This window comes from Rattus norvegicus, chromosome 18, assembly GCF_036323735.1.
Source record: "Rattus norvegicus strain BN/NHsdMcwi chromosome 18, GRCr8, whole genome shotgun sequence".
Taxonomy (NCBI): Eukaryota; Metazoa; Chordata; class Mammalia; order Rodentia; family Muridae; genus Rattus; species Rattus norvegicus.
This window is the reverse complement of record NC_086036.1, coordinates 35,181,644-35,208,130: the sequence shown is the minus strand read 5'-3', so window position 1 is coordinate 35,208,130 and position 26,487 is coordinate 35,181,644. Positions and strand designations below refer to the sequence as shown.

The following is a 26,487-nucleotide window of genomic DNA, read 5'->3' as shown; positions in this document are numbered from 1 at the left end:
GATTCCCATGTGACAAATAAAGGAGCTGAAGTTCAGAGACATGAACTAACTACTGGAAAAGGCAGAGACAAATACAAATCCACGTACATCCCTTTCCACGACCGTACCCTCCACCTGCTATTCATTTTCCATATACATTGGATTTTTTTAAATTTTTGAGCCTCTGTTGAAAGCAATTTTAATTAACCTTACTATTTGCCTACAACTCAAAAACTTAAAAACCGCATGAATCAACATATTGCATGGATCACCCAGATTAAGATAAAATATGCATCAATTCCTAGCAAAAATTCATTTCTTCATTCCTTCCTTCCTTTCTTCTTCATCCTTTTGCTCCTTCTTTTTAACTATGATTTTTTCCCTTCGAATTTCTTCAAAGTGTGTTTTCCCTTAAAGTAATTTTGACAACTGTTATGTGACTTAAAAATATAAATCTGGGAAGAGCTAATAAGTGGAAGTGGTTTTTAAAATCATGAAAATTGATTTAGAAATGAGCACAGGAATGGAAACAGATATCTAGGAGAAAAATAAATCAAAGTTGTTGTGCCTGTTGCCCAAGTAAAACAAGTCAAAACATACCCCCAGCCTTGACTGCTGTATGGAAGCAGAGAAGTTGCTATAAAGAATTTTAACTTCTACTTCTGGAGCCATGAAGGTATGGATGTCCTATCTACTCAACTATGGGATGGCTGTCTGGAGAACCCTTAGGCCAAGTCCAGACTAAGTAGAAAAGGTCAAAATTGATCACTGAAGTCTAACCGGTGTGAAGTAGTACAGGCTCTCTGTAATTCTCTGCTATTCTAAGCCTAGAAGAAAAGCTTGACAGTAAGAAGTCTCCGCAAGGTGTTTAAGATATTCATTGCATGTTTAAGCTTGGTGCATGCCAGTTTGCCTAGCTCACTATGGCAGTAGCATACGATTTGTTGCTCAATATATCTCACATGCATAAGAGAAATGTTATTGCCAAAAATCCATTGCTCAAACATCTGGAAGAGCATCTATAAGAGAAGACTAAAGATAATGGTCAAAACTCAAGACAGAGCATAGGACTTTTAGCTATTGCCCTGTCAGGAGATAGAATAAATTCTCTCCCCAAAATGAAGCTAGAAAACTAGAATAACACTGGCATTCCCAACTATTTCATGCTTTGAAAATCAACTAATATATACAATAGTCTGAGAACGTTCCTACTTCTTAAACTACTGGGCTTACTCAGATGTGAGGACACACACCTTTAATGTCAACCTTTTGTGAATCTGGGGCAAGACAATAGGTAGCTGGGACTATCTAGTGAGACCCTATCTGTTGCTATGATAAGATACCATGGCCAAGGCAACTTTTAAAGAAGGTGTTTAATTTGCACTGATGGTTTCAGAGGTCTAGAGTCCACAGTAGTTGTAGAAAGACATGGTGGTAGGAACAGTTGAGAGCTCACATGTTAAACCAGAAACAGGAAACAGAGAGCACACACTTGGAATAGCATGAGTCTTTTGAAACTTCAAAGGCTGTTCCCAGTGTTATACTTCTTGGACAAGGCCATCCCTCCTATTCCCTTCCCAAGAGTCCCAACCAACTGGGGACCAAGTATTTAAGTATTTGAGCCTATAGGAGCTATTTTCATTCAAACCATCACACTATCTTAAATAGATGATAGGTAGGTAGGTAGATAGATAGATAGATAGATAGATAGATAGATAGATAGATGATAGATAGATAGATAGACGATAGATAGATAGATAGATAGATAGATAGATAGATAGATAGATAGACGATAGATAGATAGATAGATAGATAGCTAGATAGATAGATAGATAGATAGATGTGGGGGAAAGAGAGGGAGAGGGAGAGAGAGAAATAACACACACTGGAGCTTCATATAGGAATAGTGAGAATTTGAGATATTCTGTCCTGATGCACATCTTACCCACCTCACTCTAGCTTGTAGGTTCCACCCAAGTAGGGCAAGTCATGTTGACCAAGAGCTTTTCTGTAAACAAGGACTCATGTATTTGGAGGTGTTGACAATGTATACAATCACCACAGAAATGATGACCCTAGAAAAGAATGGGTTGATAGGGTCAACAGCTAGCCTACAGAGAGGTCACAGTTGCATCTGGGAATCGTCTTGCTGTCTGAAGCTGTATATATGGAGACTATGTATGAGAGAGCAAACGTCATGTTTCAGGTTAATGTCACATACATATCAGGCTTAAAAGAATCCAGCAGAAACAAGAACCGAACAAGGTTTGACATCAGCCTGAATTTGAATCTGTGCCTCCAAGAAAGCCAGCCCATTTTGAGGAATGAAGATCTTGGTGGTTCAAGTTTTAGGGCACAGCTGATATACAGTCATTGGAGGAACAGGTTTAGATGGGGGGGGGGAGGCTATAAACAAAACATAAATAGTGATCTCAAGGGAAAGAATATCAGAACTCAGAGTTGCTGCAAAACATGACTGGCAAAGTCCCACTTCAAAAATAACTACACTGAGACATGCCAAGCAAGTGTGGCTCACACTTCAAAGAAAAGAAAGAAAGAAAGAAAGAAAGAAAGAAAGAAAGAAAGAAAGAAAGAAAGGAAGGAAGGAAGGAAGGAAGGAAGAAAGAAATGGGCAATTGCAATGATCTGGTATTGCAAGGTAAGGTATAAGGCAGACAATGGCTTCAAAGCAGTTATTATGAATATGTTTTAAAAACGAAAGTATGCTACATTGGAAAAATTCAAGGAAAGTGGAATAATAGTAGATCAGCAAATAGAGGAGTGGAATAATGACTTAGGAAAGACTGAGAGGTATCAAGGAGAACTTCTAGTAGCAGAGAACACAATGGCTGCAAGAAAATTCACTAGAAAGCTCTGATATTCTTTCCCTTGATGGCCATAATTGTTTATGTTTAAAGTAGTAGCAGGCTTGAGAGTCAAAGAATCAGTGAACTATAAATCAATAGAGATTTTTCCCATATAAAGAGCAGGGAGAAGGATGCGGTAAGATAACCAGCCTAAGAGGCAGGGACAGATGATTGCTAAGCATGAAGTGAGAGTCTCACAGGAGAGAAAAGTTCATGAAAAGCCAGATGTAGTTGTGTACATATGTAATCCTAATACTTGGGAGGTGGAAGCAGGAGGACTGCTGTGAGTTGGAGGCCAGCATGATCTACAGAATGTGTTCCAATCAAGCCAGGTTACATAATGAGACCCAGTCTGCAAATGGGGAGTGTAAGGATGGGGAAGGAGGAGGAAAACAGTTGATATAACCTTCCCATATTTGCTTTTTTACTAAAATAGCTTATGTAGCCATGAATCTGAAAGAAACAAAATTAGTTTAAATGCTAATAGATAGGTCCACCTCTTGGTTATCATAGACAAACCCTTCAGAGGCAAATCCTAAAAGAAATCCCTTGAGAACAGCAGGAGAAAGGTAGCTCCTTTTAGAGGTAAGGTTCGATACAACCTAGCTGGCTTGTCATCAGAAGACACTGGTGGCAGAGGCAGAAGAGTGACATATCCGCAGTGCAGGAAGAAAAAGCTGTCAAACAAGAATTCCGTGTCAAACAAAACTGTTCTGAAAAGATGTGAGCAAAACAAAGACATTCACAGGTCAACAGACACTGAACCTATGATGACTAGCAGATGTGCCTGTAAGAATGAATGAATGGAGGAGAGTCTGCACATGGGACACCAGAAGGTGACAGGGAACCACAGGAAGAAAGGCTTTGCTTGATAAATATGAGCCCATGAATATATTTGTAACATCACCCCTGGTTTCTTTAAAAGATATAGGCTTAGATGAGGACTATTTTAATACCATTTTTTAGGTATATAATAGTAATAACATAAAGGAGAAAAGATAAGAGTGAATCATGTTATAGAGAAGATTCTACATGGGCTCTGTGTATGGGGCTACTGTCTCTGAGTTGTATGAGCTTTGCTCCTGTTGACGTGGAGAGTCCAGTTTTCTTGGAGTCCTCCAATTTCTCTCTCACACTTTTTCACTTCCTCTTCTTCAGGGATCCCTGGGCTCCAAGGTGAGGGATTTGATGGAGATATCCCATGTAAAGCTGAGAGAACACTCTTTCCTAAGAAGCTGGTAATTATCAGTCCATTTTAGAAACCTTTAGTATAAATGACACCCTGGAAGGGGCCACATGGGTTTTGCTGGGCGGGGCTGGGCATGGCTGGGCTGCTTGTGAGTGTAGCTGTGACTTCTGGTCCCATAGCAGTGATCTCATCACGCCTTCACAATCAGGCTTTGTGACAGCCATAGAAAAAGCAATGGAGGCTTCCCTGTTGTCATCATACATGAGGACACTATGTGATCATACCTAAAACATGCAATCAATTCTACAGGACTTTCCCCAGCTGAGCACTGGATGAGCCAGTAAGGGATCCTCTGGTCCTTCAGACAACTATGAGAGTTGTATTTCCTGAGGGGAGGGGGGAATGACTATGACAATGAGCAGGAAACAGCCAGAGCTTCCACTTATGTTTATTGAATTGTTTATTAAAAATCTTCTAGAATCAATGTCAGAGAAAAAATCCAGAACTCAAGACCATCTTGATCAAAAGAGAATCACAACTCTCACTTCCTGGAAAATCTCGGATGCAGTCCAGGCTTTGTCACTAAGCTTAAGTGGTTTCATTCATCATCTAAATCAATTCCTTTTCAAATTTGTCCTTAGCTCTTCATCATTCTTATTCTGAAAATTGTGTTCCTTCAAGGTTCTAAAATGATTCAAGAACCTTGTGGATCTCCACTTTTCCACGTGATTGTTCAGTGATGAGCAAAAAGAGGTCTGCTGCTTAATTTCTACCTCAAGAAACTTCTTGTCTCTCATTGGTCAGAATGGAGGCATCCATTTGAATTGAGCATGTGCTTATTGGCATAAAGCAGCCATGGTTCTATCCTAAAGTGTACGCCTCCAAGCGTGGGGTGTGTGGTAGAGGTGTTACTATCAGGATGAAAGAAATGTATGTGTACTTAGAGGGTTAAACTAGCAAAAGCCTGTTACCCCCATCAACAGGAAACATTGGCTATTATGAAGTCAGTGGCAATTAGGTCCTAGGCTCCTGCTCTATCAGACTGTGGAGACCCAGGATGAGAGAGAGTTGGGAGGGAGTACCAAGAACACTGGGCTGCCTCTTAAGACCTAGTTGGCAGTCCAATATGTGAGTAACTCCAGAACAGCAGGGGGGGAGAAAAGGTCAATTGGGAATATCTGATAGATACTGAAAGCCCTGGAGAGATGTTTGTGTTAACAAGGACAACAAAAAGGTAAGGGGAACTTTCCCAGACACTTTTTGGAGAACCAGACTCACAATGCAAATACTAGCCTTTGATATCCTACGAAAAACAAACAGGCAGGCAGAAACTACAGTTGAGGGTGCAACTCTTACCAAGGTCTGCTACCTACTGAGCCCTGATCTAGGCATTGGGTGGAGCAGGAGCGGGTCAAGTAGTATTTGAGAGTATAGGCTGAGACACTTCCATGCCTAGGAACAAATCCAAGCTTTGCCATTCATCCGCACTGACATGTCATACAGAACATGAGGATGCACTGTGTGTGAAAAAGAAGTGACACATTTTAAAGAATTAGCAGCCGAGTAAATTAAAGCATGCATCCAAGCGACTTAACATCACTAGAAATGGTTCTTAGGCACAGTTTGCTGTCATTGTTAGTGTTGCTGTTACCTCTAAGAGGTTCAAAAGAGGTGGTCTCTGTTCTTAAGGTCCCTGTCACAAGCTGTGTGACAGGCAGGTAATGAGTGTCACAAGAGAGGCAGAATTGAAATGACGACATAGCCTCAGGAAGATGAAATTCCTCCTCTGTATTAGGAGCTGAGAAACGTCACCGAATGCTGCAGGTGAGATAGTGGTTAACTGGAAGTGACATCTTTGGGGCCTTTTTTCTTGTATCTTTTTATGAAAGCAAACCTTAAGAGGTTGTAAGAGACACATGAGCCACGTCACTCGCAAGATCATGTTCTCTAGAGAGAGTGAGGTGCCATGTGTCTCCTCTGCTCTGTCATCCCTCAAACAGGAGATGCTCTCTGCTGCCTGCCCACGTGGCAAAAGGAGTGGCTATTTGATTCATGGTTTAGTTGGGGCTATTAGATTGTACTCCCAAAGGCATTCGATAATCTGTTTAACTGAACACAGTCATTTGTCTTGTTGCTGACTACTTAGCAGATGGAATTGTGTTTGGGTAATTATTATATGGACATTAATAAGACATCTTTTATTAATTAGCACCTCATGAGGTGTGCTTTTTAAAATAGAAAATTCTAAGTTGTTTGGAAATATCAGTCACTGATGCCAGCTCTGTAAAGAAGTATTTGGAGGCTATTCATTCTGGATTTGTTTCTCTAGATGTTTTTAAACCTCAAGAACAAAGGCTATAGCTAATACACTGTACCCCGTACCACCCCTGCATAAAGAAAAAAAACCTGATTTAAATTTTCTTCAGAGATTTTTATGGTCAAAAGATAAGTTACTTTAAATTTTTTAAACTATGCCTGAAGAATAGCTTTCTAATACAATGAAAAGGGTGAGTGGACATTAAGAAAAGATGAGTGGATAGAACCAATACACTTACTCTCATACACATAAACACATGCATACACACATACATACACATGCACACATATACATATACATGCATACATACAGGCACACATAAACACAAATACATATGCACATGCCTATGCACACATAAAGTACCCAAGGTTGGGAATAGGCTGATAGAAGCTTCCTCCTGGTCTGGGATTCCGTGTATGGCCACATACTTTCTGTTACATGCATGTACCAGCTAGCATCTGTGAAACCCATCTGATAGAGAATGACAGGCAGTTATGTAGCAAAAGGCAGCATCCTGTGCTCCAATAATCCAGTTGGAAAGTGCTTCTGAACAAAACCACATATGTTGTTGCTACCTTCCTGGAAGACCCCACTTAGTGGGCTTTTCACCAAAGATCTAGAGCCTACACTGTTTTCTCCTGTCTGCATACCATGGTTGATGTTTTGAACACATTTTCTCAGCCCCCACTGGATATGTCTTCTGCTCTGCTCTGCTGGGTAAAGGCATTATTGTATATATCAAAGACAGCCCACACCAAGAGTTTGAAACCTATGTTACTAGTCATAGGTGCCTACACCAGACTAATTTGTTACTCCACAAAATTTGAAATTGATACAAAGGGAGAAAATACAATCTTTCCATGCTGTTGCAGATAGAAAACCAAAAACAAAAATCTCTAATTACTTTCATTTAAAAACTGGTTCTATGTCACAAATCACGTATGATACTCACGTTTTCTCAGTTTTCACTAACATATCTTGAGCAATTACTCATGTTTAGAAGCCCATTATATAGATGAACAAATTCATGATGAGGATGTCATGGAAAGTGACACAGCTATTAAGAGACAGGCTGTGTCAGCAGCTGCCATTGTATGAACTAAGTCAATTTTTTAAATGAATGTATAACTTAATGGCCAATTTTTCCCTTGTGACAAGCTCCCAAATTGAACTAGTGAGCTTTTCACCTGTAGATCAAACACTGAGCTTAGCACTTGACCACATATTAAGAATCTGGAGCTATAGTTTAGCTCTCTGTGGAGATATTTAGAAGCCCTGGGTCCGGGTGAATCTCTATATGGCACACTGTTAAACAGCTGTGTTAACACATTTGGCTGCTGCCCCATAGAAGCAGGCGTCCGTCTGGAAGAATATACAGATGCTGTGGCATGTCTCAGCTGGGTCTGTCTTTGTTGCCTGGGCAACCTCTCTAAAAATGTAAGGAACACACTCTTTTCTCTTTTTCTTTTCTTTCCTTTCTTACTTTTCTATGTAAATTTGTAGGCAGGGTCAAATAATAACGCCATAGTTTGCCTGAATCCATCACCACCTATAGTTGAGAAGCAGCAGAAGCCATGTTTCAGGATGGAGAAGAGAGGCAAAGCACCTGGATTCTTTCCTGAGGCAATGACACTGGGGAAGAGAAAGATCAGCTTCTGGGATCCTGGCAGCCTTTTCTGCTCATTTTTTTCCCTCCAAGATAAACAGCCTATACTAATTTTTTTTCTGTGATAACTGTAAGAAACTTTACAAAGGCAAATGCTGCAATGTGTCAACTGTGAGGTTGGAAATCCACCTTGAGTTCAAAGCTTGACTTCTCAATTTGCTAATTGTGCGCCCTTAGGCAACTTATTTAGCCCCTTTTAACCCCTTTCCCCATCTTAAAAAAAATGAGAACACTCCTGTACATTTTGCATATAATTGATTTCCATTCATTTATTCAGGCTTGATTTATGTGTCAGACATTCAACTAGATTCTAGTGAAACAGCGGTGAATTAGGAATGGAGCCAGTCTCCGGAGAGGCCACCTCTAGGACAAAGGGTGTGTATAGACTGCTACTTTTATTGTTGCTGCCATCAAACACCTAGCCAGGGGCAATATAAGGGAGAGAGGGTTTAGTTTGGCTCATTGTTTGAGGGTGTTATCCATATAGTAGGAAAGCATAGTGGTAGATGTGGGAACAGGAGGCTGCTCACTCATATCTGGAAGGATTAGGAGGCAGTAAGAAGATAGAATCAGGGTAGACTATAGACATCAAGGCCTAATATCTAGCAACCCACATCCACCAGCCAGACCTCGTGTCTCCAAGGTTCTGTCTGAAACCACACAAAACAAGTGCCACCAAGTCAGAGATCCAGGGTTTATGTATGGGAGCCTGTGGGGTACATTTTGCATGCAAACCATATCAAAGTATATGTTTAAATAGTCACTATGAGTAATGACCTAGGAAATGGAGGACACAGAGATGCAAATGACAGGGAACCCCACCCAGTTTGGGGACTTAGGACAAAGTTCCTAATAAAAATTCATTCAGGTCTTCGAGGAGCATATGATTTAGCCAGGCAAAAAGCACAAGAAATATAGTTTATAAATGATCATATTGAAAGAACAGAATATAAGAGAAACAACAAAACACAGAAGGAAACAAAAAACCCTCCAAAAAGAGGTAAAGTAAAGCCATTCCAGAAGCATCCAAAGCATCATGAGATTTAGAGAGGCACAGGTTAAGAGGGAACTCAAGAGAGTTAAAAGGTTAAAAGGTTCAGCCTTTGCAGATGAAAGTGCAACTGGTGAGGTGCAAGTACCCTGTAACTCGCAGTGCTGGGCAGGCGTTATCATTATCCTCAGCTTACTGTCATTACTCCTCCTGTTACCACACAAGACAAAAGGCAGAAATTCTGCCCATGCTATGAAAAGTTTAAAGTGGCTGTGCCTGGAAAGACTGGTAAATCCATCCTTGACAAGTGGCAGACAGGGTGCAGAGCCCAAAGCAAGCGTTGTTGCAAGTGTATTCTTCTTCCTCGTTTTTTTCTGCTCATCTGCCTCTCAGCCCTCTCAATGAATTCACACGCTTGTTAAGCAGTGAAGTCATAATTCTCTCTGGCAGTTCTGTCGTTCCCATAATTGATTCTTTGCTGGAGCTTAAACATACAAGAATGCAGGTGGACCAGATTATATGTTTGCAAGGGAAGCCAGGAACGTCAGGCGGGGGGAAGGGGTGGGAGGACAGGAGTGGTGGAAAGGAGACTCTAACACCCCAGGCTGGAGACAGCATCTGTGAAAGCAGAAGTAGACTGTGAGATGGCATGTATTCACTCACTGGGGTCAAATAGCTCAACGCTTTAGTGTCAAATACTCTGCATTCTTAGGGAGCAATGATAACTGCAGGTCTCAGAGAGAGGAGGAAAACTAGACTGGTCATTTGCAGTTCTTAACACTGTTCACATTCCTTTACCTTAGGTCTTTCTGTGTTTAGTTTATGACAGAAGAGTGTGCTAAAAAACTTACAGAAGTAGTAGAATATTAGTTGGAAGACATGTGGTCAATTATGATTTTGTAGCCTCTTTTGTTGTGTAAACTGTGAAGGGACCAAGGTGGTGAGATTCTGACTCCGGTCCTGCCTTGCACTTGTATTCTTTTTTTTTTAATTTTTTTTATTAACTTGAGTATTTCTTATTTACATTTTGAATGTTATTCCCTTTCCTGGTTTCCAGGCCATCATCCCCCTAACCCCTCCCCCTCCCCTTCTTTATGGGTGTTCCCCTCCCCATCCTCCCCCCAATACCGCCCTCCCCCCAACAGTCACATTCACTGGGGGTTCAGTCTTAGCAGGACCAAGGGCTTCCCCTTCCACTGGATGCACGTGTATTCTTATATTTTTGGTTGTGAGCCTAGCCTTTAACGGCTAAGCCATCTCTCCAGCCCATGCACGTGTATTCTTAAGCATAACTCTAAACATTTCTGTCAAATGAAGATTCATATCTACTAACTCAAGTTCCCACTTAAACCAATGATTGCTAAAGACTAAGTAAGAGAAATGCACACATTTTAGTTTAGGTTCTGGAGTTCCTACACCACACTGGACATAGAATGACCCTGGCCTGAAGCAGATAAATGGTGGAGAAAGCTAGAGATATTTGATGAAAAAAGACAAACACAGATAATGCCAATCAAGGAGAACATGCTGGAAGGGCCAAAGAGCGGCACCAGGAAACATTGCCACAATACTTAAATGAGAGAAGTCAGTATAGAGTAATACAGCTGTGCACCAAGAATGTAGAATCAGAGAACTCTACTTGGAATATTCGTCATGCCACACAGTAACTGCATACTGTCCAGCACTTAGCCAGTGGATCTTGGATGCCAATATTTATGCCAGATCTTGGGTTTGACTTTGGAAGGTCCATAGCCACAAGGCAGATAAAGAAGATGCCTGGGGGGGTCACATGTTTCCTTTGTCACTCTCTACCAAGTACACATTAAATTGCATTGTTGAAACTATTGAATTAAATATGATGAGACCTACTATATCCTCAAAGGAAGAGAACATTCTCTCAAATAGTCAAAAATGGATAAATAAAATGCAGGCACCAACTGATTAGAATCTCAGCTTTTCCATTTGGTGTTTCTAGGTATTAAATAATTCAAAAACACAAATGCTCTGAAAAATATTAGTCTTGTGTTTAATGGGGGATTTGAGAACCAGATATTAAGTACAAACCAGCAGTCATTGGTTATCACTACTTCAAAGTGAGTAGAACTAATGAGCTCTGTTCCCAGTGCTCAACCATAGCTTTGACTTCAGAATTTCAGAAGGGGACACAAAATGCTCCCAAAGTGAGCCCTGAGGTTCTCACAAACCCACCTTTTAATAAAAGCAGGACTTTATCATTTCCAGAGTGGCAAGGTGTTGGAAATGACAGAGAATTTTCTTAAGACTTTCCCTGAAGCCTGAACACAACTGAGTGGCAGTGCCTAGTTTAGCATGAGCACGGCCCTTGGGTTGCATGATACAGAGAGGTTTGACAGGAAAATATTGACTGGAAAGGTGTGGGCTTGGGGGGCAGTTTGAAATGGATATTCCCTTTGAGTTAATTCTTTTTAGATATTAGCAAGGAGAAAGCACGTGGCAGTGCTTGGGCAGAAAGGAAGGAACTATAGTAGTCTACAGTGGTAAATCAGGACATATCACAATGTATGGACCAAATGGTGACCTGAAAAGCAGCAGAGACCACTGAGTCTGACCTATCAAGCAAATATAATAACTGACCATATCCTTCTCTAGGTTTGCACCTGAAAGTGGCAGTTAAACTCAGGTAAAGGAACATCTTTTTTTCTTGAATACATTGTTTTTATTAATTATTTGAGAATATGTACCTACATACAACATATTTTGATTATAATCACCCCTTAAGTCCCTGAAGATCCACCCATACCTCTCTGTGCCTTCTGAACTCCATGTCCACTTCCTTTTTCATAATGTGCCAAGTGTTGTATACACTATAGTGTATTGCCCATGTACAATACAAATTATGTCATCAATTGGGTGGTGGTCAAACCACCAGGAGCTCCACACTTAAAGAAAACTGACTTTCCCTCCCTCAGAACCTATCAAGTGTTACTAGCTCCCAGTTACAGGTTAGAGTTTGTAAGTTCCTTCCCATCCCATGTTGTAAATGCTGGCCGGGCTGTTCTTCTGTGGGTCTTGTGCCAGCAACCACAGCTGCTGAGAGTTCATCGATTCAGTGGTCTTGTCATGTCCAGAAGAAACTGATTTGTTCCTTCCTGACCTCTGGTTCTTAGAACACTTCCATGCTGCTATCTCCCACAATGGTCCATGAGCAGTGTGGTGAAAGGAATGCGAAATAAATGTCCAATTGTGGCCAAGGACTCCATACCTATTCTCTACACTTGGACAGGTTTTGAGTTTCTATGTTAATAATCATCCCTTAAGAGCTGCACTAGTCAGTGGATATAGAGATAGGATTTATGACATTGTCTGATGCTATATTCACATCATAAAATAATAGCACATTTACCCCTGGAGCCCGTGAGCACCCCAGCTCTATGCTTTTGGTCAGAATTACAATACTATGCATGTATTTCCTCCTGAGAGGCAGACCTTAAATCCAGTGAGGAGGAGGTTGGTTAACCCCATTCTCACTATTACATATTTTACCACACCAATCTTTATTATAAACCACAATATAAACATCATTGGTGGAGATTGACTGCTAAGTTGGCTGAAATTCTACATACTATTGTGACAGAGATGGGGGAGGGGGAGGGGGAGGGAGAAAGAGAAAATTCTGTAAGGTGATCAGGTAGGAGGAGAGGAATATGATAAGTGAATGAGAAAGGCTAAGTCTGCAAAACACTGTGGGAAGGATGTTTTTAATTAAGGTCAGGATGAGCAGTTTTGATTTTATTGCGAATACAATGAGAAGACATTGAAGTATTTTTATGTAGAAGCCCAGCATATTCCAATTCACATTTCCTAAAATGATTTTTCTTTGGCTACTTAACAAAGTGCATTAGATTCAAGGGACAAAGGCAGAAAGTAAAAAATCAATGACATGGCTATTGTGGCAACCCAAATGGAAATGGTTATGGTGTGGCCCAGATTGATGTAGTGATGAGAAGGACACTTGAAGTTGTGTAGAAAATAAGACCATAGGGTTTTCTTGTTTAAAGAAAACAATATGAAGAATGAAGAAGGAGACAATGACACTCCCGCCTTGTGTAAAAATGTGGGCTTCAACCGGAATGTCTTTATGATAGTGTTTTTGTAGAACATTGTTGACTCTATGCTGAGAGCGGTAACCTAGTATGGAGATGATTTTGAGCTGGAGAAGATTTGAGGTGCTCAGGCCCCCACCTTCAACAGATGTATCAGCTCCTGCCAAGTCTCCTTGGAGATTCTATCTGGGATATTAAACTTATGTCTTTATGGCACAATGGAGCCAAACACAGTAGTTCATTGTTCATAAAGTCCCTTCCCTTAGACTCCATCATGCGACTTATTCTTCACCAGTGTCATCTATGGATGTGTGTTTTTTTTTTAATTATAATTAGATGGATCCATAGTAACTTCTTTAGTCATTTGAATGACTAATTATATCTCAGATTTTCAATTTTTTACTTTTAGCTAGCCACACTAGGAAATCAAATGGTTACAGGCATATACTAAATTAGAATGTGTCCAGAGATCTTAAAAATGGTTTCTAAGAAAATGCAAAAATCACTAACTTGTGTGTGTATGAAGGGGTCCCGAGGGAGTACTTTTGTAAACTGCTACCCCTCCCAACTGCTCCTTCCCAAAGGACTCTATCGATAGTCATCTCTGAAACCCAACTCACACAAGTATGACCAACTGGAGCCATGTGGCCAGTACTCTGCCATTCATCTTGTTCATAGTGGAAGGTCCTCTTTGTGGAGAGAGAAAATACGGTGCAATACATCTTTAAGACTATTGTAACACTCAAAATGTCAATATTGTTTTTAAGTGATTGCATCATTTTCTGAAATTATGACTTGTGCAAGGAATGTCATGAGTCATAATTAATTTACATATGCATTAAAATCAACTTTTAAGGAAATCCTCCTTTCCAAACATTAGAATTAAATATTTATTCTTGTTGTGATTTCATTTGTACAGAGTTAATATTGCCTCTCAAACCCACTTGCTCTCTGCATTGTCATTGTCCCTGCTCTTTATAACCACAGAAATTTGAAGTTAGGTTAGCCCCTGGATTCAAAAAAAACCTCACCAAGGGCTTTGTGAGAGGAAACAGAAAGCACTGAGCCAGCGTCGCCTCTGTGGAACATAAGAGATATGAAGATGAGGAACTTTGGGCCATCACATTTCTCCTTAGAGTCTCACTTTGCTTCATGAAAGGATTTATGAGCTTAGCTTGTAAGCCTTGAACTTGAGCTACCAACTCAAGTACATTTACTGTATTTGAAAGGAAGGCCAAGTCCTTCCAATCCACTCTGTTCAATTCAGTTTTACCTTTCCAAAATTGATGTGAATCTATAAATCAAAGTCTGTGCTCTGTGGGGTCCTTCAGGGAAAGGTCAATGGGAGATTAGGAAACTGAGTGAGTCATTTTAATATGACAGATTTGGGGAGGAAAAATCATTGCAAGTTGAGACATCAAAAAGTACAGAGGCTCAGATGGAAATGGAATTTCATTGTTCCCTGGTGATATATAGGAACTTCTATTCCTCTCCATTTTTACCAAGTGGGAATATCACTTGGATGCTTCTGACTTGACTATTGAGCTAATTTGAAAGTTTGGGTTATATTGTCAGTCACACTGATGGGTGAGAGTAAGCCCCAAGGCTCCCTCACTGCCTTCCTCAAACAGAGTATTTTCTTAAGCATCAGTCCTTCCTGTCTGCTTTTTCCTACCATCTTGATTAGGCAATGATAGTACTGATAACGAGAATGGATATTTACTTAGCCTCATTTTTATTTGAAGCCTGAGGCTTGCAGTATGCCTCTGAAGTCACAGCAAAAATCCTTACGTCCTTCCCGGGCAGACAAGTTCTCCACAGGACAAGCGGCCTGAATGAAGCTTTTCTCAGGTATCTACTGAGTGGTTAGTCACATGACATATGTTTAATAACTTTTCTTAGATATACACAGAATCTAAGCATATCAGTATACAGTCCTAAACAGAATGTGCACAAGGCTTGTCTTTTGTCTTACAAATATATTTGCATATCTGGTTGGTATTTGACATAGTGGAGTAACTTAAGGTTTTTTAGGAATAAAGCAGGGGCCAAGAAACAAATGAGCAATTAAAAGAATAAAAGAAATTTTGGTGTGTGCCAACTCTGAGTGCATGCAGAATGGTTCAACGTCTTTCCTCTGCCCTTCTCAGAATATTCATTCTCTCCCTTCTACTATTCATGTTACTAATCCCTACTCATATTCATGTATTAACTGATTCAAGGCTGGAGAGATGGCTCAGTGCTATGCTTTCTGCATGGGGATCTAAGTAGAATCCCCAGCAAAAGAAAGAAAGGAAGGAAAGAAGGAAGGAAGCAAAAACGCAGGGCAGTTGTCTGCAGTCAGAAGGACTTTGGGGTTAACCAACCAGTCTAGCCAAATCCATGGCATCAGGTTCAACAAGAAAGAGTATCTCCTCTCTCTCTCTCTCTCTCTCTCTCTCTCTCTCTCTCTCTCTCTCTCTCTCTCTCTCTCTCTCTCACACACACACACACACACACACACACACACACACACACACACACACACAAACACGAATAGGGGAAGGGGAGAGAGAAGAGAGGAAAGGAGAAACAGACCCTCATTTAGGAAGTGGCCACTGTCTCCTCCAATGATAGGACAATAATTAATAGGTCGCTTCCTGAGGTATCCCATAGGTTCCTAGGAAGTGTATTCACTTTCTTAGTGTCTTATAGTCACAGGTGCATTGGATCTACCCCGCAGTGTGTTGAAGGAGCTCTGAATGTGGAGAATGTGGCTTTATCGATCGTCTATAACCCAACCCTGTGTAATATGCTACCTGTTATATAGCAACCAGTACTGATGAGCCAATAAACACTCAAAGGATGTAGCTCTCCTGAAATGAAGTAAGATTTAATGGGCAGTATAGTGGAAGGAGGCATTCAGAGTTCACCATGAGAAAAGCAAGCAGAGCACACAGTACGTAAGGAAATGGCTGTCCATGTGATGTAGAACATGGCTTGTCCTTGGCAAGGGTGTCCCTATCACAAGTAGGGCAGTGAAAATATGACTTTTATCCATCAAGTGATCTGTTGTGCACCTGCTGATTACATAGGGATGGTAAACCAACCTCGAACTAAAACCAAATCCCAGCCCTTCTGGAACTTATTGAATGGGAGAGGTAACAACCAATTGGACAAATGATTACCTAAATACCATTCATGAGTTGAATGAGAGCTATAGTCACCTGCACTCTCTACGGGGCTCTGTCCTTTACCTCTAAGCCATGAGTTGGACATAGATTCTGGGAGAGGGGGATTAATTTCTTCAGCTGTATACCTTCTGTGAGACCACCAGACAATAATGAATAGCTCCAAACCCATGGGCACATAGATGGCCTTGGTTAATACCTCATAAAATGGAAATGCACAAAAACCTGAACGTGGGAGACAACAGAGAGTGGAGGATGGTTAGGGGCTGTAGGGAGGTGGTAGGCATGAGTGGTCAGTACACAAAGTGTACAAATGTGAAGATGCAAAAAAAAAAATCCGCCAAAAATATAAATTAAGAAGGAAACCTCATGTAACACAGTAAAATACATGGTTAGTAATAATATTGAAAAGGAGTCACTTTGGGCCATGTCCACTACACAGCCATGAAGAAGGTTTCTATTACTACCCTTCTTTTACAAATGAGGCAACAAGTGCTCAGAGATCGGGGCTGGAAATAGAATGGGAGGGTGCTGCAAAGCAACCGTAGAGATTTAAGGAAGGAGATGCATTGGGGTATACAAGTACTGGCTGGCTATGCTTGCACGGCTCTTAATGGTGAGACCCTGCCCCCTCTAAAAATATTCTGCATCCAAAAAAATATCATCACACCCTCATCTCAGACCTGGGTGAAGAAACCTGCCCAAGGCACCACATTGTTAAAATGATTAAACTAACTTTAGAACCCACGAGAACAAAGCGCTCGCAAAGGTCTGTCTCTAAAACTTTCTAAGATTCCCAGCTAATACTCTGATGCCCTCGTCATTACTGGGATCACACGAACATGAAATTATTTGCAGTGAAAGATTAAACTTTATATTAGACTTCAAACTGTAAATAGCGAGGCAAGGCTGAAATGAATTTGGAAAATGAAAACTGATAAATATGAGATCCGCAGCATGGACTGGAATATCTTAACAGGCTTCAGGCGATGAGAAAGAATGAGTCAAATATTTAAAAAGTAAACAGGTTTTTCCCATTTATTTTAAGCTAACAAAATGAAATTAAATCGGCTAGCAGCAATTAGATAAATGGATGTCAATCAGATATGAAACTGCTAAAGAAATTAGCCATGGGGTAGCCCTTTAATCTGCTCAGTCTTTGTATGCGTGGGATGGTAGAAATGTGACCTGATAGCAGCCCAGGTATGATTGAATTATTAATAATATTGTACAAGGCCACCTAGAAACTAGAGCTTGGGGAATCTAAATCTATTCTAATTGAAACGGAGAATCAGCAGACTGGAAAAGACCCTGGCTCTTCTCAAGATGTGTCACAGTACGTGACACGTGAGGCTTGCAACACGGTGGCAGCTGCAAGCTGACCTCTCGGCAAATTTAATCTGCAAATGGGTTCCTGCTTAAGACAGTTAATGCTGTCCATTATTCTGGAGGTTTCTTTCCGTGTTTTGGAAAGCACGGGTAAGAATGGTGTATGCCAAGTTATTATGCAGATCACCCGGGTAACAGGAAGATTATGAATGCAGATAAATCAGATTTTGAAATGAAGGGCTTTCCTGACCCCTTAAGAGGATGGTAATATGTGCATAACGGTCTGGAAATGTTCCCTGGTCTTCAGGACAGGAAAAAAGGTCACACTGTCATTCCTTGAAGTGTACTGAGGTTGGAATAAAAAAAATCCAGGAACACTCTTTGAACAAATGAGTAGAATTCAAGACCCAGCCGAGTTTGGAGTCCCTTGCTCTTGTCCACGTTTTTAATGTGACGGAATTCTTCAGGCTTGTAGGACCCCAAATAAAAGCACTTACTTCCCTATGTAAATTTCTATTCTGGAAATAATGAGTCATCAGAAAGAGGAAGTATCACTCACACTCAGACACCTCTTCCTGCAGTCTCCTACTTCCTTCCCTCTCTTAATCCAAGGAAATCTCACTTCTCTCTGGACATCTGTGTTCTCACTGGGCCACCTCCAGGTACTGCTGAGAATGCTCACACACAAACAGAGAGGTTAGGAACACAGGCTTTATACTAAGGGAAGCTTGTTCAGAGCTCGGGCCCCACCCTGGTCTGTGTCCACAAGCACATTCCTCTAAACTGTACACCCTCAGCTACGACTTGGGAACTGTGCAGGACAGGAAATGTACAAGGCTTTTGGTGTCCCACCAGTTGTCTGGTTAAGTAGTAAGATCCAACCCACTTCATCTGAATGCACATATAAACAATTTACCAAAATAGATGTATTGAAAGAAAAAACTATAATTTACTTTAGTATGGGATTGGGATAGTTCATGGGATTTGAGGGCATGTTGAGTGCTGCAGTTTCCTGGACTTGGAATCAGAATGTATCTTAGAAGCAGATTTCTCCCTCCATGGTGATTTCCCCCACCATGGTCCATGCTGGCTGCAGGACTATAGTGGTATTTGATGACTCATTTCCCCAGAGATTAATAATGTCCAACATATTTTCAGAAACCTGTTTGCCATGTGTATGTCTTTTTGTTCAAGTGTTTTAGATTATCTTTTAACTCTTGAACTACAGGAGTTTTAAAATAGTTTTGCTAAATGTTTAGGTTAAAGTATTTAAATATATCTTCTGCAAGACTTATATGTCACCCTTTTGTATCTGTGTTTTTGTTTTGGTTTTTGACTATTTTGAGATTTTGGTGGTGATGGTGACTACAATAGTGTCATTTTGAGGTCTGCCACCTTTAGACCTACAAATGTATTCCCAGTTGCTTCAGCTTTCCTCTCGGGGGTGGAGAGGTCTATTAGCCATGTCTCCCATCTCATACTGAGGACAGCCAGTTGACATGAACTGTCATTAGGATGACCATTTGGCTGCCGTGCTGGTTAGACATTAGGTTTCACCAGGAAGCTTGCAGTCCCTCCAGGATATGCACCAGACCTCGAAGAACTGTATTCTTTCCACTGTTTACTGGGCAGGTTCCCCACTCCCTGCCTGTGACTTCTTCCACTCCTCTGTAGGACCTAAAACTAAGAAAAGCTTTATCAGAGAGACTCAGTGGGTATACCTTTTGGAGGCTTCAAAGTCCTACGTCCCTTGGTCAAACTTTGAACTCCTTTCACAATTTTTCTGTTAAAAACTATAAGAAAGTGGTACTGCTTCTTTTTTGTTTTTGTTTATTTTGTTTTTTGTTTATGATTTGTTTTTGTTTTTGAAATATCTCTAACACCTGGTTTAATAGAATACAGCCAGATCCTGGTATCTACTTCTGTACTCAATTATGATTTCCACCTTGTGCAGCCTTGAGGAAACTTTACTCTCTGTATATTTAAGAGACGTTGTGAGCCAAAAAACAGCAACTAGCATCTCAGTGTTATGAAGGCAGATCTGATGTGTGGAGGCCCTGCAGGGTTTTTTAGGAATCCCCAGAAGTACCCTGACCACAGTTGAGAACTATCACAAGAAAGAAATTATAAATACATTGGTTTAAGTATAGCAAATTGAGATGTTGTTTCCAGAGCACTGGTGACTTTCAGCTTGATTTGGGAACAATTTCTTGTTGTGGGGACAATTAGACTGTCAATAAAATGCATAGAATGAACTGGAAGGAAGGCAGAGAAAAATAAGCTTCAAAAACCATATTTAAGGAGGCAATGTGCCGGGGTTGGGGATTTAGCTCAGTGGTAGAGCGCTTGCCTAGCAAGCGCAAGGCCCTTTGTTCGGTCCCCAGCTCCGAAAAAAAAGAAAAAAGAAAAAAAAAAAAGGAGGCAATGTGCCATCATATGTCACAAGCCAGTCTTCAGGATTTTTGTGACAATTAGCTGTGACGATGTAAATTGCATGGAACAAAGCCTGCAGTTTATAAAGCTCTGTTTATATTAGAAACACTATAGTAGACATTGTTAGTAATAGCAGTAGCCTAGTATACTCATTTCTGACACTAAATGAGCAGAACTAAAAGCCTGAGTCAGGCAGAACTGGAGAGAGATCTCACAAGACAGATCAAAGAGTAAACCTAATATTTGGATGTAGGGGTGAAGAAATTTAAGAATGTGGTGAGTAATGTTTTCTCACTTAACCCCTTGGGGGCTCATAAAGTGTTTTCACAGCATAGATTCTCAGTAAATGTTTACTGGGAAGGAGGGAGAAAGAAGGCATGGAAATTTTGGAGGGTCGGGACGGTAGCATCAGTCTGGCAATACTAAGATGTCTCTGGCCTTTGCACGTGGTGAGTCCAACTTGCACTCACCTTGAGGACTGAGCTGTCCAAAGACTTTCCATTGCACCTTGGATTTTGTTCCAGTCTCTTACAATGAACTGTGTTGATCCTCTGTGTGCAGTCCCAGTTTCAGCTGGAATCCCAAACCCTGCAAACTTCCTCCAATTTAATGATATTTGCACCCGGATTGTGTTTTCTTACATTGTTCATGCACACCAGCCCCTTGTATACCTGGATTCTCTGCATCATGAGGTGTTACCTTCTGGGAGAGCCTGCTTGAGAACATTTTATAAAGTTCTTTTTCCTCAAGTTCTTGTCTTCACCTAACTCTGTTCATTGTCTTCTTGACTCTAGAGGTTTGGGCTTTTGTTATGCTAAATACTGGTTGCTCCCAGAGACCACTCCAAAGACCCAGAGGATATGTGACCTTACCCCCCAAGTTATACCTGATTGGTAAATGAAGATGTCCAATAGCCAATAGCTGGGCAGAAGAGATATAGGTGGGGTTTATGGTGCCCAGGCTTGGGATCAGAGAACCATGAGAGGAGAAAAGAAGCAGCCATGGGGTAAGAACCTCAAAATAATGGCCATGTGGGTTGGCTAATTGGAGTTTAGAGTTAAGAGCAGCCCAGAAGAAATATAGCAAACTACGTAATGGGATTATTGGCTAGGAAATAGAAATAATAGCATAGAGGACAGATATCTGCCCAGCTCTTGAGCCAATTAAGGCCTATTATGAATATGAAGGTTCTGTGTGTCTTTTATCTGGGAAGAATGGTCAAAGCTGGGGTAGAAACCCCGGATGGGGGTTAAATTTTTCAACCACACTAGATAGACCAAAACTTCTTGAGGTCAAGGACAGCACACAATTAACATGACACCTAGATCATGAAATATGTTAAGCATAACTGGCCTTCCTTGCCTAAGAGTTCTGTGCTCATGGATTCAACTAATTGCAGATGCAAAATGTTCAGGAAGAATTGAATTTAGATTGAACATGTAGAGAACTTTTCTTATCATCACTCCCTAAATCATATAGTATAACAGCTATGTGTATGGCATTTCCATTGCATTAGTTATAAATAACCTATTTATAGTACAATTTGAAGTACACGGGAGGTTAAATATGTGTGTGTATTTTATATATAATAAATATATATACATATATATATTGTGTATTATATGGAACTCAAACATCTATAGATTTTGATGTCTATAGATAATGGCAGATGACTGCATTTATGTCTTAAGAATCTAAGTGGAATCAGAATATGAGTTAATATAAAAAACTCAGGGATATAGTGGGGATATACTTCAGTATAAGTTCATTTGAACAGATACTTTCAGTCAATGCCAATATGCCAGCAATCTACAACAAGCACTTCGATTCTGTATCTTATTTTCAAAGAAGAATCTCTCAATGTGTGGAATCACTTCAACTCTGCTTACTCATACTATCAGCTGAAGCATTCACTTTTTGAGAGCTGCCAAGGTAGTGACAATGACACGATGCTCCTCTAGATGTGGCTCTGGCTTATCCCTTGCCCCCAGAGGCTCTGTGATGGGTGGTTCCCTGCATTCACTCTGTACCTTCTTCATTTTGGCAAGTTACTCTGCCCTTGTTTGTTTCAAAGGCCCAAGGACACAGTCTGGATGAAGAATAGCAGATTGACCTATATACGTTTTCTAACTCTGATGTTTTTCTCACCCTAATTCTTAGGGTTGAGTTAGAAACAGATCTTGAGAAGGAGGAACAATACTGTCCTTAACAGATACATTTACAGTAAAGCACTGAGCAAAGGGAAGGCAGAGTTCAAGAACTCTCCATTCTTGAGCCACTCAGTAAGGGAATTGTTAGACAACTTACTCGGAAAGTGATTTTCTTCTGGGCATTTCAGGTTGTTGCTTCATTGTTTTTAAAAGATCAGCATGGCTAACAAGAAAGTTTCAGTGACAATCTCATGGTTGTTGGCATAAAAACAATCTCTTGTTTCTTCAAAAAAAACTCTTTGGATATTTAAAAAATCCTTACTGTAGCACATGCCTTTAATCACAGCACTTAGGAGGCAGAGGCAGGGATCTCTGTGAGTTTGTGGCCAGCCTAGACTACAAAGCATGTTCCAGGATAATCAGAACTGTTACCCAGAGAAACCCTGCCTTAAAAAAAACAAAAATATATAAATAAAATAAAATAATAATAAAATAAAAATTAAAAAATAAAAATAAAATTAATTAATTTTAAAAGATCCTTAGTGTTGGGAAAATATACAATAATTATGTAGTTTTAAATCTCTTAAAATACTAGGAGAATAATACTTTTACTCTTGACAAGTCTTATTTTCAGCAAGAGGAATACATAAATGAGTATGTATATATGTATATATAAATTAATATGTGTGTGTGTGTGTGTGTGTGTGTGTATAAAACACCTCTCTAGCTCTTTTGCTCCTTGCTCTTGCTCTTCCCCTCTTCCCCTTTGTCCCTTCCCTCCCCATTCCCCTTCTGCCTTCCCTCCACATGCTCATGGCCGGCCTCTACTCCTCTGCTCTTCTACTCTTCTTTTCTCATTAAACCTTTTCACGTTGGAAAAAAAAAGCAAACCAGCTATCTATTGATATCGACACTTCAGAACCCCTTTTCAGCCCTCACCCCCACACAGATATTAACACATATAGATAGATAGATGGTGGATAGATAATAGATAGATAGATAGATAGATAGATAGATAGATAGATAGATAGATAGACAGATAGGTAATAGATTGATAATGAATGCCTTTAATAATCACTTGCTTTTTCACTCTCAGATTAGTTACTTGTTTTATTATTTCTGACATTTTCCCCTTATTTCTCCTGCTTTCAAATTTTAAATCCTCGTTATTATTGTATGTGTGTGTACATGGACATGCAGGCCACAGCACACAGTTGGAGATCAGAAGACAACGTTGTGGAGTCTGGCTCTCTCTGCCTTTAGTTGGGTTCCCAGGATCAAACTCATATCACTGGGTTCACACAGCAGACACTTTAACCATATATTTTTTTTAAACCACACTTTTTTCCCTGTAGTATTATTATCTATTTTACTGTGGTGTGTGTGTGTGTGTGTGTGTGTGTGTGTGTGTGTGTGTGTGTTTGTGTGTGTGTACACGTGTGTGTTTGAGTGCCCAAACATAACATGGAATTTAGAGGATAAATTTGGATAGGTCTGTGCTCTTCTTCTATAGACTCTGGGGACTCAGATCTTCAAGTTTCACAGTAAGGGCCATCACACACAAAGCCATGTCACTAGCATTCATGCAGCTATTTTTAGAGCATCCTGTTCTTGATTTGTTAGCTTATTGGCCTTTAAATAATTTCTTCATATACTAATTAAGGTTTGTTATATTCCCGATATTTGTTTTTTATGTCTATGTATCCCAGTTTTTCTTCATAGCATGGGTTTTCTCAGTTGAGTAGATGAGCTCACATGATCACATCATATGAAAGAGCCCATCCTCATTCTCAGAGTGGCTGAATGGATATCAACAGGGCTTCTCCACTGGCTGGTTCCACTCAAGTGTGTGTGTGCTCGGAGCATGCTTTCAAAAACTCTAATTCCCAACTGCAGAGCACTTTGGAGAATCAGTCCCCACCCTCATCACCCTAGAACCTTCTGCTATATCACCCTGGGGTAGGATATAGAGCACCGAATGCTAATTAAGTTAACTCTCTATGGAAATCACTGTCTCACCTCCTCCCATCTCAGCCCTTGCCTCACTCACACCATGTTGGGTACTCAGAAGTCCTAAAACATTTCCAGGTTTGGGCAAAGTGAGTGCCCTCATTAGCTCATCTCTTCACCTGTCCTCTGCCAACCTCATCTCTTCTCTCTCTGGCATTGAGATCCACAGTACCCCCCCCCCCCGTGAGCTTCCTTCCATTCTCTGCTTGTGAATTTAGATCTACTTTATATCTTCGCCATAATTTTAAAGAGAGCTTGGGAGTAAGGGGATAGTAAACATATATGCAGCTCACCTTTTGACATTAGTTTTCTTTTCTGGATTATCCAAATATCAAGGAGCATCAGCAACAACTTAAAGCACTAACCCAGACTTCCTTGGATCATCTACTTCTATATCCTGAAAGTCTTGTTTCAGAATACAAAAGCCCTGGGTGGTACACTCCTTTAATCTCAGAATTTGAGAGGCAGAGTTTGGTGTATCTCTATGACTTTGAAGCCAGTCTGGAATCCATAGCAAGTTCTAGGCCACCCAGAGATACATACTGAGACCCTGTCTCACTTTTAAAAATTCAAAATAAAAAAGTCTTCTGGGTCTGAAGAGAAGGTCAGCACTTAAGAGTCCTGGCTGCTCTTTCAGAGGACATAATTCAATTTGTAGTCCCAAGTGGCAGCTTCCAACTGTCTGTAACTTCTATTCTAGGGGGCCCAGCCCCTTCTTCTGCCCTCAACAGGCACCAGGCACTACATGATGAATGAATATATATACAGCCAAAGCATCCATACACACAAAATAAAATCACCTTTAAAAGACTAAAGTCATTGTTCTTGATAGTATGAATCTCTGCTTTTCCAAATAATTTCATAGACTTTCTTGCTTTGTGCTATTAACAACTCTTTTCATTACTGCTAAAGCTTGGGATGTTCATTGGGTTACATAACTTTTATTATTATCCAAAGAAATAGTCTATATTTTCCTTGTAATATATTTTAATTTATTGTATATAATCACTGCACATGGTACTTTTTAATACAAGGACATGTCATACAGTTGTACAATATTCAATAAACATATTCCCATGCACAGTCACTCCCCTGCGTGCCCTTTCCCATCCTTTCTTCTGCCCACTAGTCTCCTTTGTTTCCTTGTCATTGTAAATTTTACTTCATGTCATTCATTCATACACACACACAAATACACACACATGTATATGTTGGTTTGGATAGGTGTGTATATGTGTGTATATTTCCAGGATGATTTAAATATAAGGGAATCATTACTGAAGCAAAGTCAAGTAATGCTGGGTTGAAGTCTCAGATCGGCTACACTGTTCAGGCTATAAGAAACAATTCAGAGATTTGATTGTCCCTGTGATAACCAGAAACATTTCCTTGGGTGTTAGATTTGAGTGATAGCAAAGCTATGCCTAAGAAAAAATGAGCACAATGCCTCAGCCTGCTTGGTGAGCTTCTTTTACCTGATTGTGAGGGGAAAGGGCTTTATAACATCATGGCCTGCTCTCTCTCTCTCTCTCTCTCTCTCTCTCTCTCTCTCTCTCTCTCTCTCTCCACACACACACACACACACACACACACACACACACACACACACACAAATGTGATACTTGTAGACAGATCAAATATTATGTGACTCCATAGGCTTTGGAATATCTCTTTGAATATTCCAACGCCTCTACCTTTGTGGCATCCTCACTATGAAATACTGCTCCAGGCTACCACATAGTATTATTTAGCCCCAAGTGTCACACAGTCATGACTCCTTGGGACTGTTTGTTTTCCATTTTAATAATCACTTACTGAAACAGCACTGACTATGCTGTGACATGACAGACCAGTGTGTCCCAATTAGAGCACATTATGGGATGGACGAGTTAGCCTCCTGTGCTCTCCTGCGGTGGACATTGACTCGGCAGCTACTTATTTGCCTAATGAGGTGGAGTCCAGGAACCTGGCAGACAGGATTCCTTTGACAACATTTATTTCAATGGAGATAAAAGCATATTTCAAGGAGACATGAAAATATGCATATGTTGCTAAGTTTGTAGAAATGATTTTTTCCTTCAAGCATATTATTTAAAAATGATTTACAAAAAGTTTCAGGCCTTATTTTAATAAACAGTTATCACCTTCTGAGCCCTACACAAGTTTTTAGTTTGTGCCTCCATTGAATAAACTTGCTTATTTGCTAGGTACTGTCGAAAGCCACTGGGACCAAGTATTAAGTAAAAAACAAGCATCATTCTCTCCTGACCTGACCATGTACTGTCATTCACAGACACCGAGGCA

The 26,487-nt window shown here is 40.4% G+C and overlaps 1 protein-coding gene across 15 annotated transcripts in view; it reads left to right on the top strand.

Moving 5' to 3' along the window:
* The window catches only part of Ppp2r2b (protein phosphatase 2, regulatory subunit B, beta), a 452,614-nt gene that overhangs the window by 149,169 nt on the left and 276,958 nt on the right, over positions 1-26,487 (top strand). For 3 of the 15 annotated variants that reach the window (XM_039097065.2, XM_063277528.1, XM_039097060.2), the window contains exons 1-3: positions 5,073-5,269; positions 11,638-11,668; positions 14,837-14,942. The exons of 3 other annotated variants lie outside the window; for them this stretch is intronic. In XM_039097065.2, coding sequence (XP_038952993.1) covers positions 14,927-14,942 — 16 coding nt within the window. In that variant the 5' untranslated portion in view covers positions 5,073-5,269; positions 11,638-11,668; positions 14,837-14,926. Of the gene's footprint in view, positions 1-5,071; positions 5,270-5,724; positions 5,860-8,295; positions 8,394-11,637; positions 11,669-14,836; positions 14,943-26,487 lie in introns of those variants that run through there. 9 more of the 15 variants (XM_063277533.1, XM_039097068.2, XM_063277532.1 and 6 more) reach the window with 8 other exon arrangements.